The sequence below is a fragment of the Phascolarctos cinereus genome, unplaced genomic scaffold (genome assembly GCF_003287225.1).
Source record: "Phascolarctos cinereus isolate Bilbo 61053 unplaced genomic scaffold, phaCin_HiC Scaffold_4;HRSCAF=312, whole genome shotgun sequence".
Taxonomy (NCBI): domain Eukaryota; kingdom Metazoa; phylum Chordata; class Mammalia; order Diprotodontia; family Phascolarctidae; genus Phascolarctos; species Phascolarctos cinereus.
The window spans coordinates 667921025-667934246 of record NW_027555847.1 but is presented as its reverse complement, the minus strand read 5'-3'; the positions used below and the strand labels follow the sequence as shown (position 1 = coordinate 667934246).

At 41.9% G+C, this 13222-nt stretch overlaps 1 protein-coding gene across 1 annotated transcript in view; it reads left to right on the top strand.

The window, feature by feature from the left end:
- SUGP1 (SURP and G-patch domain containing 1) overlaps positions 1–12618 on the top strand; it is a 46715-nt gene extending 34097 nt beyond the window's left edge. Inside the window, exons 9-14 of the mRNA XM_020969317.2 lie at positions 935–1041; positions 1913–2090; positions 7069–7175; positions 8475–8620; positions 11479–11608; positions 12441–12618. Of these exons, the coding sequence (XP_020824976.1) occupies positions 935–1041; positions 1913–2090; positions 7069–7175; positions 8475–8620; positions 11479–11608; positions 12441–12467 (695 nt within the window). The 3' untranslated portion in view covers positions 12468–12618. The remainder of the gene's footprint in view (positions 1–934; positions 1042–1912; positions 2091–7068; positions 7176–8474; positions 8621–11478; positions 11609–12440) is intronic.
- Positions 12619–13222: the final 604 nt, after the last annotated feature.

The following is a 13222-nucleotide window of genomic DNA, read 5'->3' as shown; positions in this document are numbered from 1 at the left end:
TTAGATAAGGAAGGGCTACCTTCTAGATCGGTGCAGAGCCAAGGATGAAGAAAGAAGAAATGTCCACTGAAGTGATGTGCTTGACATTTTCTAAATCTAACTCCTTGGGGCAAACCTCTGATCACCCTACCCTAGTTGCAACTTGTGTGTATATAAAAGTACAGAGACTTAAGTGACATTTTGAGGAGATGGTATAAAATCTAATTTGGCAGGAGCATGGACTATGTGAAGGGGAATGGTGCAAGAAGACTGCAGAGATAGGTTTGAATCACATCGTGTATGTCCTTGGATGCCAGGCTAAGCTGTACATGTTTTATTCACTTGGCAATGAAGGGCTTTGAGGAGTGGAGTAATGTGCTCACAACAGTACATTTATGTTTTCCGACTAGTATCAGCCTTGGCAGAGATTTCTGGTGCTTTTTTCTCCCCATCCCCTTAACTTTGTTTTCATCTGGCTTTGTTAGCTTGTGCGCTCCTTAAGAGCAAAGACTTTTTGCTTTCTTTATAGCCTTAGTGCTTAGCATAGTCCCTGGCCTGTATTAGAGGCTTACTAAATGTTTATTGACTGACCATTTTGTGAATATACTTATGACATATGGGATACCTAGATAAGGAGGCATTAAGAAAATAATAATTTAGACCTATGTTTTGGTTTTAGATGTTCTTTCATTTGAGTCTCCCCTCAAACTTGTAAAGTAGCAAGTGAAGAAATGAAGGCTCATTAGGGTTAAGTGATTGTGACCAAGTTCCCACGATTAGTCCGAGGTACAGTCAGGGCTTAGACCCCTATTTGAGCTCTTGGTCCAGTGTGTCTAGAGAACCAAGTGGTGCCTTTACCCACTTGAAAGCATTGTTGCTTGGGTCATGTCTTCCTCTGCCTTGAAGAGTAATTGAGATCCTTTCAAGGTGACTATCTCAATGTGTTCTCTTACAGTTCAGGACCTTAAAGGGCTTGGTTATGAGAAAGGAAAACCTGTTGGCCTTGTGGGGGTGACAGAGCTCTCTGATGCCCAGAAGAAGCAGCTGAAGGAACAACAGGAGGTAAGCCTGGAAGGGGAACTGAGTCACTTCTCTCTGAATGTAGGTTATTCTGATAACAGTACCAGCTGACATTTTTTCCCCACTTCAGGGTTTACAAAATTCTTGACATGCAGTACCTCAATTGGGCTTCTCCTCAGTTCTAAATCCACAGCTATATTTCTTTGTCCATAGTTGCCATGGTTAGGAGGAAAACCCTAGTCCAGGGTTGGGAAACCTATGGGCTTGAGGCCCACAAAGGTGGCCTCAAGGTCGCAGGCTCCCTACCCCTGCCCTAGTCTTCCTTGAGGAATAGCCTGGATCAAGAATGTTAAAAATAAAGGCTGAGGACATTGGCTGGCTGCAGCTCCCTGGGAGCGTTGATCAGTAGGGAGCTCCTTTTGGAAGCTGAGGTAATCAGATCCAGTGCCTTAGTTAGGAAAGGCAGCTACTAAATGTTCTAGCTTTGATTTTCATCACTCTATAGGGTGGTCAGGAGCAGGATGATTGTCTCTGTTTACAAATAAGGAAATGAAGGTTGAGAGAAGAAAGGTGACTCACCTAGCACTTGAAAACTAAAATTGAGGTTCAGATTTTGGTCCCCTCATTCCTGCTAATAAATAGGGAAGAAATTGTTATCACTTTCTGTATTAGGGCCAAGGGGTAGGGTCTTAGTGTCTACTTCAATTCTAGGGTGGTGCTGGGAAGACAGGTTGTGAATGCCCCATAACAAAACCAGTTTTCAGATGCTGACCTTAGTGTGTTGGAGGATGTTATCCAATTTCTTATTTTCTCTAATTATTAATCATGTAGTAGCTTAGCCAGTTAGCCTGGCAAGCGATGGAACTTTACTTATCATAGGCACTTGCTAGAACCTAATGTTATCTCTCCCCAGATGCAGCAGATGTATGACATGATTATGAAGCACAAGCGGGCCATGCAGGACATGCAGCTTATGTGGGAGAAGGCAGTCCAGCAACACCAGCACGATTATGATAGTGATGAGGAGGTGGACAATGAGCTGGGAACGTGGGAGCACCAACTTCGTCGCATGGAAATGGATAAGACACGAGGTGGGTCCATGATCTCAGAGGTATAGGTTTGGCCTAGGTACCATCCACACGATTTGGGGCAGTTAGGCTTTGATCCTGGTACAAAGGAAAAGGGAACCTTGAAGGTTTGGATACAATTTGGGAATGTCTAGTCTGAAGAAAAGAAGACTGGAAGTGATCTGATTCATGTCTTTCAAGTATCTGAGGGTTGTCATGAGGTAGAGGGAAAAGGTTTATTCTACTTAGTCCCCAAGGAACTAGTGTGTGAAATTCTAGGGATGCTAATTAGGATGGTCCAGGAACAGAAAGGGCTGCCACATGGCATTGTAAACTCTCTGATGCTGTTCTTGTGGCTAGATTATCACTTAAAGAGGGTATTATTGTGGGGAATTAATGCATCAGGCAGGAGATCGAACTACAAGATATCACCTTCTAATTCTGAGATTCCTTGACTGAGAACTCTGTATCAAGATCTGGAACAGGAGAACATAGTCCACAAGACATCACAACCAAGCGGTGGCTGTCAGTATCAGGACAAGACATCTTCCCTGACTTTAAGCAGCCTCGGTGTAGAGCAAATAGGGCTGGTAGGCATGAGGAGCTCCCCAATATGAGGCAGGTGTATTGCCCCTCAGAGGTCTTAGCTCTGCAAGGACCATGGCTTAGGAGAGGTCTTGTGCTTATTGGAATGAAACCAAGAGTAGGGAGCAGGGAAAAGGGGTAGTGAAAAAGGCTGTCTTCGTGGGTGGAAGTGAGAAAGTAAGTACAAAAATCAGGATCAAATGAGGCAGAGAAACTGGTGGACCAGAGTTGGGTGGCAGTGTTTAAAGGGGAAACAGAGTCACAGCAAGGAGTCAGAAGCTCTAGGTTTGTCCCAGTCACGATGTGAAGAGGTGAACCAGATTAAAGAATTATAGTTTGTTGGACTTAATGGCTTCACAGGTGCATGTGAATTTTAAACTGGGACATGCATATCCTGGCTCCTTCCCCTAGACTTCATTCAGCTGGAGGTCTCTCATTCATCCCATTACAGTGATTGTAAGAGAGGGCTGTGCCTTCTTGGGATCCCTCATGATTCTGACCATTAGAAGTACAAAGTAGGCTTTGGTACAAAGAACTAGATAGATATGTTGAAGAGTAACCACACACCATGTGGGAACCAGTCTGCCTTTGAAAGTGTTGCTGGTTTTGAGGACCAGACTAAAAATGTCCAGGGATGGAGATCCCTGCCCAGAGGAGAAAGATGAAGAAAGCTGGCAGATAGAATCTCATTTTCAGGAGCTCAAGAGAACACTGAAGTTTACATAGTCTGAGAGTTGGAGAGGATTTCAAAGATCACCTACTTAAACCTCATCTAACTGGAATAGGAGTCCTTCTACAACATCATTAATAAGTATTCATCCAATCTCTCCTTGAAGATTACTAGAGATGGAAAGTTGGGGAGAATACTGCTTACTACTTCCCATTCCACTTTGGGACAGCTCTTATTTTAGGAATTGTTTCTTTATATTCAGTGCTGTAGGCACAACTGGATGAAATAGACATCTGTTTATAAATGGAAGGAATTGGGAGGGTTGAAATGATTTATCTCATCAGTGTAGAAAACTTCCTTTATGAATTCAGATTAGCAACTGCTTTGAAATTTATAGTCTTCAAGAGTTGCCTGGGGCAGTGAGAGGTTAAGTACCTTGCCAGATGTCAAATAGCATGAGAGGTGGTACTTGAACCTAAATCTACTTGATTCCCTTTTTTATCCACTCTCTCTTGCTGCCTGTATTTAAGGAATAGTCATTTGGAATATTTGCAGATGTAAAGAAAAATAATGGTTAAGTTACGTTGGCAAACACTAACAAATTGGTAGGAAGTATTGGGTTAGGAAGAATGACAAGAAAGGAAATTAGTACCTAGTTCTAGAGAGAGCCCTCTAGAGAGGCAACAGATAAAATGGAAAGGACCCCAGACTAGGAGTCTTAAACTGTAGGCTTGTGCTTAAGATGTGATGCTGTGACTTTAAGTCGGTCAGTTCACTTTTCTGAGCCTGATTTTCCTGTATAAAATAGGGATAATAATATTGGCCCTGACTATTCCATAGGATCATTGTGAAGAGAGAGCTTGGTAAATTGTAAAGCATTATTGGATTTCATGAGCCCACAGTATGTATGGGTCACTATGCCAGGCACTGGGAATGCAAAGACAAAACAAAAAAACTGTACTGGTTTTGAAGAAGCATACATTTTCCTCAGGGGGAACACTCTTTACGCAGGCAAAGTAAGTACAATCTAATTTTGAGTCTCTTAAATTGCTTTTTTGTCTTAAAGAGTGTTTCATAGCTGTTAATGCCCGGTTAGTGGAGCCCTTCAAACGGCAGGGCCCTTGTCATCTTACAGCAGAAATGAGTTGTAAAGAATTGCCTGAAATACTTATCTAAACCAGTTTAGGGCAGTAGTTCACACAGTAATTTCCTAGAAACATAGTGTCACAGCTGGAAGTCATATCTTTGAAGGGAGGATACTCATTCCTTTGTGATTCCGAGTCTATGGTACCAGCAAGGTTTGAGATCTTCACCTGATAGCATTTCATACTTTGTTTCCTACCTCAGCCTTTTCACTTTTTATTGCCTTCACCAGCCAGGAACCCAAAAGATTTTTGTTTAAAAAAAAAAAAACAAAAATTTCCATGCACATTCATCCTCAGTTGCTAAGTCTTGTCATTCCACCTCATCTCTCAACCTACATTTCCTTCTCTCTACTCACTGGCCCCCCCCCCCCCCCCCCCCTAGTTCTGGCCCTCACCATCTTGCCTGAACCATTGCAGTAATTTCTTGTTTGGTTTGCTTACATCCAGTCCATTCTTCACAAGAACTATCAAAACCATCTTTTCTGAACTGTGGGTCTGATCATGTGTGCCTCCTACTCATCAGATCCCAAGATCTCTTTGTTACCTCTAGGATCAAATATCAACTTCTCTGTTTGGCTTTTCAAGCTCTTCATATCCTCATACTATCCCACCTTTCTAGCCTTATTGCACACTACCCCTCTTCACTCATCTCACTGTCCAGCCCAATTAACTTTCTTACTAGTCCTCACACACACTCTGTCTTGCTTCTCTATGCCTTTGCTCTTATCTTCTGTGCATGTGCATGGAATGTATTCCCTCCTTAGATCCCTGTTCTTCAGCTCTTGCTCAGCTGCTAGAGCTATCTTTCACAAGGTTACCTTATGTCCATTTTGTGTAAAAGTATATGTGCATGTTGTCTCTACTATTGGAATATAAGATCTTTGAAGGAAGAAAATACTGCTTTTGTCTTTAGTTTTCCAGTGTTGTGCACTGTTAAGTGACTAGTAGTCACTTAATAAAAGTTTATTGATTATATCTGGTTTGATTAGAGGCAGCTGGGTTGCCCAATAGATAGAGCCCTAGACCTGGAGTCAGAAAGACCTGAATTCAAGCAATAAACTGTGCAGTGATCAACTGTGCATGACTTAGCTCTTCTCAGCAATACAGTGTTCCAAGACAATTCCAAAGGACTCATGATCAAAAATGCCTTCCACCTCCAGAGAAAGAACTACTGGAGTCTGGATGTAGATTGAGGCATACTATTTTTCACTTTTTTGTGTGTGTTTTTTTTTCTTTGAGTCTGTGTTTTCTTTCACAACATAACTAATATTGTGACATGTTTTTCATGATTGAACATGTACAACCTGTATCAAATTGCTTACTATTTCAGAGAGGGGAGATGAAGGAGAGAAGGAGAAAAATTGGAACTCAAAATTTTAAAAAGTACATTAATTATTTTTACATGTAATTGAGGGAAAAGAGATTTTTAAAAAAGAAAAAAGGAAAAACCTGAATTCAAATCCAGTGTCAGTCACTTAATAACTGTGTGACTTTGGAAAATACAATTAACCTTTTCCTACCTCAGTTTCTTATTTATAAAATTAGAATCATAATAGCACCTACCTCCTAGGGTTATAAGGATCAAATGAGATAATAATTGTAAAGTGCTTTGCAAACCTCAAGGTGCTGTATAAATACTAGCTATCATTATTATTATTATTATTATTATTATTAAGAATATGTTAGGTGTTCAGTATGAACGCCTTTTACAGATTCTGTACCAAAGGAAAATATTGAGTCCTAGAATATTAGAGGCAGAAGGAACCTTAGAGATAATATATTCTAACTTTCCTTATTTTACAAATGGGAAATAATAGCTTAACATTTATATAAACCCTTTAAGGTTTGCAGAGCAGTATACATATTTTCTCTTATTTGATCCTTAAAACAGCTGAGGTGGAGAGAAGTTAAGTGACTTGCCTAGGGTCACACAGCTAGTAAAGGTCAGATTTTGAGACAGATTTTGAACCCAGGTCTTCCTGACTCCAACACTACTGATTGTGAAACCTAGTTGCCTTAGAAATCAGGAAGGGAAAAGGACTTGTAAAGGTCACATAGCTTAGTATAGATAGTGACAGAGCAGGTTTGAAAACACACTTTTCCTGTCTTGTAGTCTCATCTTGCATGTATTAACTGCTAAGTGAATCTGTTGGCTGATTTTTCCTTTGGTAGAATTTGTTGTAGTACATCAGTAAAGCTGGTAATTAAGATGTGGGAATAAGCTGGTGGCACAGTAGAACTGGATATAAAAATAGGAATTTCCAGATCATTCTCAGTCCTAGTAAAGTGAGACAATTGATGCTACTCTTTTGAGTGGGACATCTAGACTCATTGCTGAAGTCAAATGAGATATTTGTAAAGCCCTTAGCCCAGTACCTGGAACATAGTAGGTGCTTAATAAATGCTTGTTCCTTTCATTCCCCCTCAGAGAACATATTTACGTGTGTGTGTGTGTGTGTGTGTGTGTGTGTGTGTGTGTGTGTGTGGTGTGTATATATATATATATATATATATATATATATATGAGAGGGAGGGGCCCTAGTTGATTTTCTTTTCCTCCTTGGGCTGGGAATGTCCTCACTTTTCCCCCATCTCTACATAGAATGGGCAGAGCAGTTGACTAAAATGGGCAGAGGAAAGCACTTCATTGGAGATTTCTTGCCCCCTGATGAGCTGGAGAAGTTCATGGAGACATTCAAGGCGTTAAAGGTAAGAGAGAAGGAGAATTGAATCAATTCCTGGCCTCGAGAGGGTGTTTCTGCTTAATGGTGTTTTATAGCTGTTAGGGTTTGCAAAGTGTTTTATATGTGACCTCATTTGAGTTTTGTGCCATGCTAGAGAGGTGAGCTGCATTGGCCAGAGCCCCACCTGAGCCTCGTTTTCCTCAGCAGCCCCTAGCGCTCTCAGCCATCTCGGGCCACTTCTCCAGTTCCTTCTCCAGATTAGTGGTGCTTCTGTCTCTGACTGCTCCCTCTTTGGAGAATGTCAGAATAGGCTACACACTTCTCTTCTCCCAGTCATGAGGGGCTTGACCCAGAGGAAGACAGATTGATTCGTGCTATAGGCCAGTTAAGGGAGGGATCTCAGACACTGTAGAACAGGGGTTTCCTGATGCACGTGGTTCCAGATGAACACAGAAGCCTTCCTCTTCAAGAACCTTCTGCAAGATGATGATAAAGGCCAGTTAAATGAGTCATAAAAGTCCCTGTCTTTAGGAGATTGAACCCTAGGCTAAATGTGAAGACAGCTGCTAATGGGCGGAGCAGCCCTGAACACTTGCTCCCTCTCAGCCTCTGCTGACTCTAGTGCATGGTGGGCATGCACTAGAGTTTCAGTAGTCTTTGTTTATTACTGCCTGGTAATTGACTTTTGTAACCCTGGGGAATTTCCTCTTTTGTCAGCTTGAGCTAACTGGAGCTGTTGACAGATGTCAGGCAGCCAGGATATATCAGTCAAGTTTGATGGAAAGCTGAACCCCACTTGAAACCATTAGTATAAGCAGTTTGAACAAAGAGCAGAATGTTATGGCTCTTGGTCCTCTTGTTAAGTGTTCCAGAGAAAGACTTGAGTCTCTTAACATCTGGAGAAAAGTTAATGGCTTAGTGCCCTTTTGCTATGGGGAGATATCTATAACTGAAAATATCCTTCCCTCACATTAAGCAAATAGTATTTAAGCTGCAGCTACGGGGTCACTTCCCAAGGCCACTGGAAAGCGAAACTTAAAAAGGGGAGCCACACAAAGCTTTCTTCGGTAGCTTGAAATAACTTGTAAATGGACTCATAGACTCGGCCTGTCAGAACAAGAAGGGACCTTACACATAACCTAACCCAGTTCCTTCATTTTACAAAGGAGGAAATCCTAACTCTTAATGGAAGAAGGGAAGTACCTTGCTGCTTGTCAAAAAGCTATCCAGGGCCAAAGCTCAGCAGCTCAGACTAACTTCTTGCTTCTAGACTGGGTAGAATTCTGTCTTTCACTTTAACCAGTAAGATCTGTCACCCCTGCAGGAAGGCCGTGAGCCAGACTACTCAGAGTACAAAGAATTCAAGTTGACTGTGGAGAACATTGGCTACCAGATGTTGGTGAAGATGGGCTGGAAGGAAGGTGAAGGCCTTGGTTCAGAAGGACAGGGGATCAAAAATCCTGTTAACAAGTAAGTAAATGGCTCGGACACGCTCCATAAGTGAGTGGTACTGTCACTTAGTGCTTCAGAACTGCTGCTTTTCCCGCTGTAGCCATCCCCTACTCAGTACTAGTTCAACACACATTTGTCAGCATCCACTATAGGTGAGGCACTGGGCTCTGTGCTGCCTGTAATACCTATGCTGACCTCTGTTTCTGAAGAAGTTAAAATATAGGCAGCAGGGATACCCAGGGATGCATAGGGATGTATGGATGGTACACAGAGGATACACAGGTAATACCCAAGGATACATCAGTGATACACAGAGATATACCAAAGATACAGAGGCTATACCCAGGATGAACACAGCAATAGAAAGGTGATAACACAAGGTGGAATGCCTACAAATGGTGACTGCGTGAGAAGAAGAGAGAAATGCTGGATAGACAGGCCCAGAGGTACTTCATAAATATCTGAATTGAAACTGCATCACTTCCAACTGGGAGACTGGGGAGGCTTTTGCGGGAGATGGCAGTGTTTGAGCTAGGCCTTAAAGTTATGGAAATAAACATAGCCGTTTTCCTGTAATAGGACATGAAGAAGTAACAACACAGAGGATTTAACTTGTAAATGGGGGTGTGGTGTGTGTGTGTGCCAAATTTTTTTTTAAAGGAATCAGACTTGGTCCTTTCCTTGGCTTTTTAAGAGTGTCTTAAGATTTTTGCCCTGATATCTGACATTTATTGCTCACGAGATTTCTGCTGGAAGAGACCCCCCGGAGATCCCCTCGTCTAACCTCTTTATGTCATAGATGAGAACTGAGAGGGTGACTTGCTTGCAGTCCTGCAGTTGGTTTATAACTAGACAAGGACCAGATCTCCTGGCTTGTAGTCCGCACCATATTCCAGTATACCAGATTGCCTCTGTACCTCTAGCATGCTGCTGTAACTACTTTGGGGGGAGGGGAGTTGAATTGGAACCTCTCCCCTTTGTCATTCACCTCCTTCCACCTTGGGTATAGACTCTCTTCCAAGTAGGAAGGCTCCTTGGAAAAGAAGAGGCAGCTATGCTCCAGAAACCTGAAAGAGAGACTTGGGAGGTTTGGGAGGGTCCTTGTTTGCTTCTCCTGGTGTTGGACCTGAAGCAGTCTCATCTAGACCTGGGATAAGCCACAGGATACTGCTGCTGTGATACTGTCACACGGAGCTGAAGCTGGCGTTTGTGGGACAATCTAGGACAACCTATGTATTGCCAAGTTACAAAAAGCCCCAAAGCCTAAAGCAGGAGTACTGGCCACTTTGAGCCCCTAGGCCTTGGCCCAGCCTTAGGGAACAGTTTTTAGAGCAGGTCTCCTGGCCTTTCTCTGGGGCCAGATCTTTAACCTTTGAATCTTAATGCCTCTGAAGCCCCTCTGCCATCACTCAAGCTCTGGAGAGCAGAGGCCCTTGTGCCAGGCATTGCGCAAAGGTGTAGGGGTACAAAGAAAGATAGACCCAGCCCCTGCCCTCCAGGAGCTCACAGTCTAATGGGAAAGACAACAGGCAAACATCTGTGTACATACCAATATTTATGAAAAATTAGTGAATCGATGTGTATAACCCTAGAGAGCATTGTAGCAGCTTCTTAAACTGCTAGTTGTCTTTCCCTCCTTGGTTTTCCTTATCAGATACTTCTTTTCGTATCTGTTATATCTTCCCAGGAGAAGATAATGTCCTTGAAGTCAGATACTGTTTTATTTGTGTGTCTGTATATCTGGTACTGGGAATAGTGCCTTTCAAAGGGGGTTTGGGATTGGAGGGAGTGGAAGGTAGCTCTGCCTCTGTGATTTCCTAGATATGGGGAACTTCTTTCTCTGATGCAGGTTAGCAACTTGTCTATAACTGGTAGTCTTAGCTGCTTGCATTATTGGGAGCTTAAATGGCTTGTCCATGGTCACATGGCTGGTGTGTGTCAGGAACAGGATTTGCCACATAATAGGTACTTAATAAATGTTAGTTGAATTGAATTAAGTGCAGTAAGGAAGGAGTTTACCTCATGCCACTCATTAATATCCAAGATTTGCTCTGAGCTAAGCTATGTTCTTCTGGAATAATATTTCCCAACTATTCACGGACCTTGACAAACCAGGACAGCCAATACATGTATACAGCCGTACAGGACAGCTATTGTTGCCTGCTCTTCATCCCCAACCATATCACATACATATGTGTACATACCTTTGTACAGTAAGGGTATATCTCAAATGCCTCTAAAGTAATTTGGTTTTTGTATTTTAAGTAAGCTAAAGAGATTTGATATTTAAAGAAATCCTATGATAAATGCTTTTTTTGTAAAGAAAATAATCACCCCTGAGTTTTTAGCTGTGGTATGGTAGAATCAGCTCTGTTGTAATGGAAAGACCACAGGATTTGAAATGAGATTTGGGTTCAAGTCCTGGCTTTTCTGCTTCTTGACTCTGACTTTGGACAAATTGCACCTTCTCTTCTTGATTTCTCAGTTTCTCCTTTGTAAAATGAGTGAATTTAATTAGTTGATCTCTTAAGGTCTTTTCCAGTTGTAACATTCTCATATCTTTATTGTGGTTTTTCGTATTTCTAATTTGCTCAAAGCAAGGTGAACATGTGTATGTGCATGTGTACGTGTATGTATGTGTATATGTATATGCATACACATCCCATCTCCTATGGTCCTTTTCAATAACCACAACTCTGAGAACTTTTTGGTTAGGTCTTAGTAAAGGGCAAAGAAAACCAGAGGGATCCTGTAAAGATATCTTCATGACGTGACAAGGTAGGGTAGTGCCCTATTGAGGAGATGATACTACAGAGAAGGGAACAGAGGTAGACCAGGCCTTCATTTTCTTATCCTCTGTATGGGTTTCTTTCTAGGGGTACAACGGCAGTAGATGGAGCTGGATTTGGCATTGACCGGCCTGCTGAACTCTCTAAAGAAGATGATGAGTATGAGGCATTCCGTAAAAGAATGATGTTGGCCTATAGATTCCGACCTAACCCGCTGGTATGGTGATCTTTTTTTAGGCAAAACAGATCCCTTCTCTCTAGCCACCTACTGAATGCATTAGAGTTGTATAGTGCTTTACTTCTCAACACCCTGGTGAGGCAGGTATTGGAAGTAACGTTCCCATTTTCCAAATGTACAAATTGAGGCTAAGAGATTCTGTGACATAGGCGCACAATTGTAAGCATCAGTGAGGATGCTAGCCTAATTTTTCTGACTCTGGTGTTCATTCCTATGATAGGCTGCCCCTAAATTTGGCAGTTAGGGAATGAGATCTATTGTGTGCAAAAATGCTTTAAAAAATACAGAGAACTATGCAAAAAAGGGATTGTTTTTCAGCAAGCCAAATCATAGTCATCTGTGAAGTATGCACATACCTACCTTCCTGTTGGAAGGTTTCCTTTTTTCCTTTTCCCCTTTTGAGTTTTCATCTAGCAACTATGGTCCGATTACTCAGAATAGAACATGATGGAGAGCTTACTTTGAGGTTATTTTTAACAGCAGAAATTTGATTCAGCTGACACCCAGATAGACCAAGTATTAACACATTCCCCCCCATACAAAGGAACTGCAGTTGGTCGGAAGAGAGCCCATCAAGCTTTGTGCTAAGTGTGAATTTCTCATGGGCTGAAGCACACACTACTCTGTTTGACTCTTGCTCTAGGTTGCACTTTGCAGGGTGGGGAGAAAGTGGGGCTTTGCTTTCCTCTTCTCCTCAATTCTTTTCATTCATTTTATAGGTGAGGTGTTTACTGGCTAATTCTGGATGTAACTGATGTGATTATGTCTGTAAATATTAATACTCTTTCTCTTCCTGTTTTTCCCCCTACAGAACAATCCCAGAAGACCTTACTACTGAGTATTTTCCCCAAAAAAGTATTTTCAGTACAAATGTAATTTTACTGTGAAATGTTACAGAACTGCATTATTCCCACCCCCATACCCTGTCTTTTTTTCTTCTTTGTTGCAAATATTGTAAAATGTATTAAAAGTCACAGTACTCTCCTTCACCCAGAACAGTGTTGTAGCACCGACAGGTGGGCACACAAACTAACATATGATTCCTTGATGACAGCATCTTTGTGAAGGTGGCAGTGTCATAGAGGAATGAAGAGGAAAGGTTAAGATGGAAACTTTCCCATAATATCCTTTCCAAGGGGAAACACCAAAGAATTCATTAAGAATCCTCTAATGTTCTATTGAGAGATACCTCCCTACCGGCAATGATTAGAAACATGGAATTGTCTGAGCTGGTTGGAATTTAGAATATATAACATGGAAAGCTGCAGGGACCTAAGAGATCTAATCTATCCCTCTCGCTTTGCAGATTAAAACAAAACAAAACAAAACAAAACAACAAACCCTGAGGTCCAGAGAATGAGGCTGATACCATACAGCAATTTAATGGCAGAACCAGGACCAGGCCCCAGATCCTCTATTGTTATGTCCTAAACTGCTGCTTAAGTAGCAGGTTTATCTTGAGGTGGTTCTCCTCAGACTAGGAGGCAACAAACACTTTCCCAACCAAAATCCAGTTTTCCTTTCCCTTACCTAGGATACTAGTCAGCACCCTGGACCTTGCCTGCTCCTAACTCTTGGGAGTATATCTGGAAT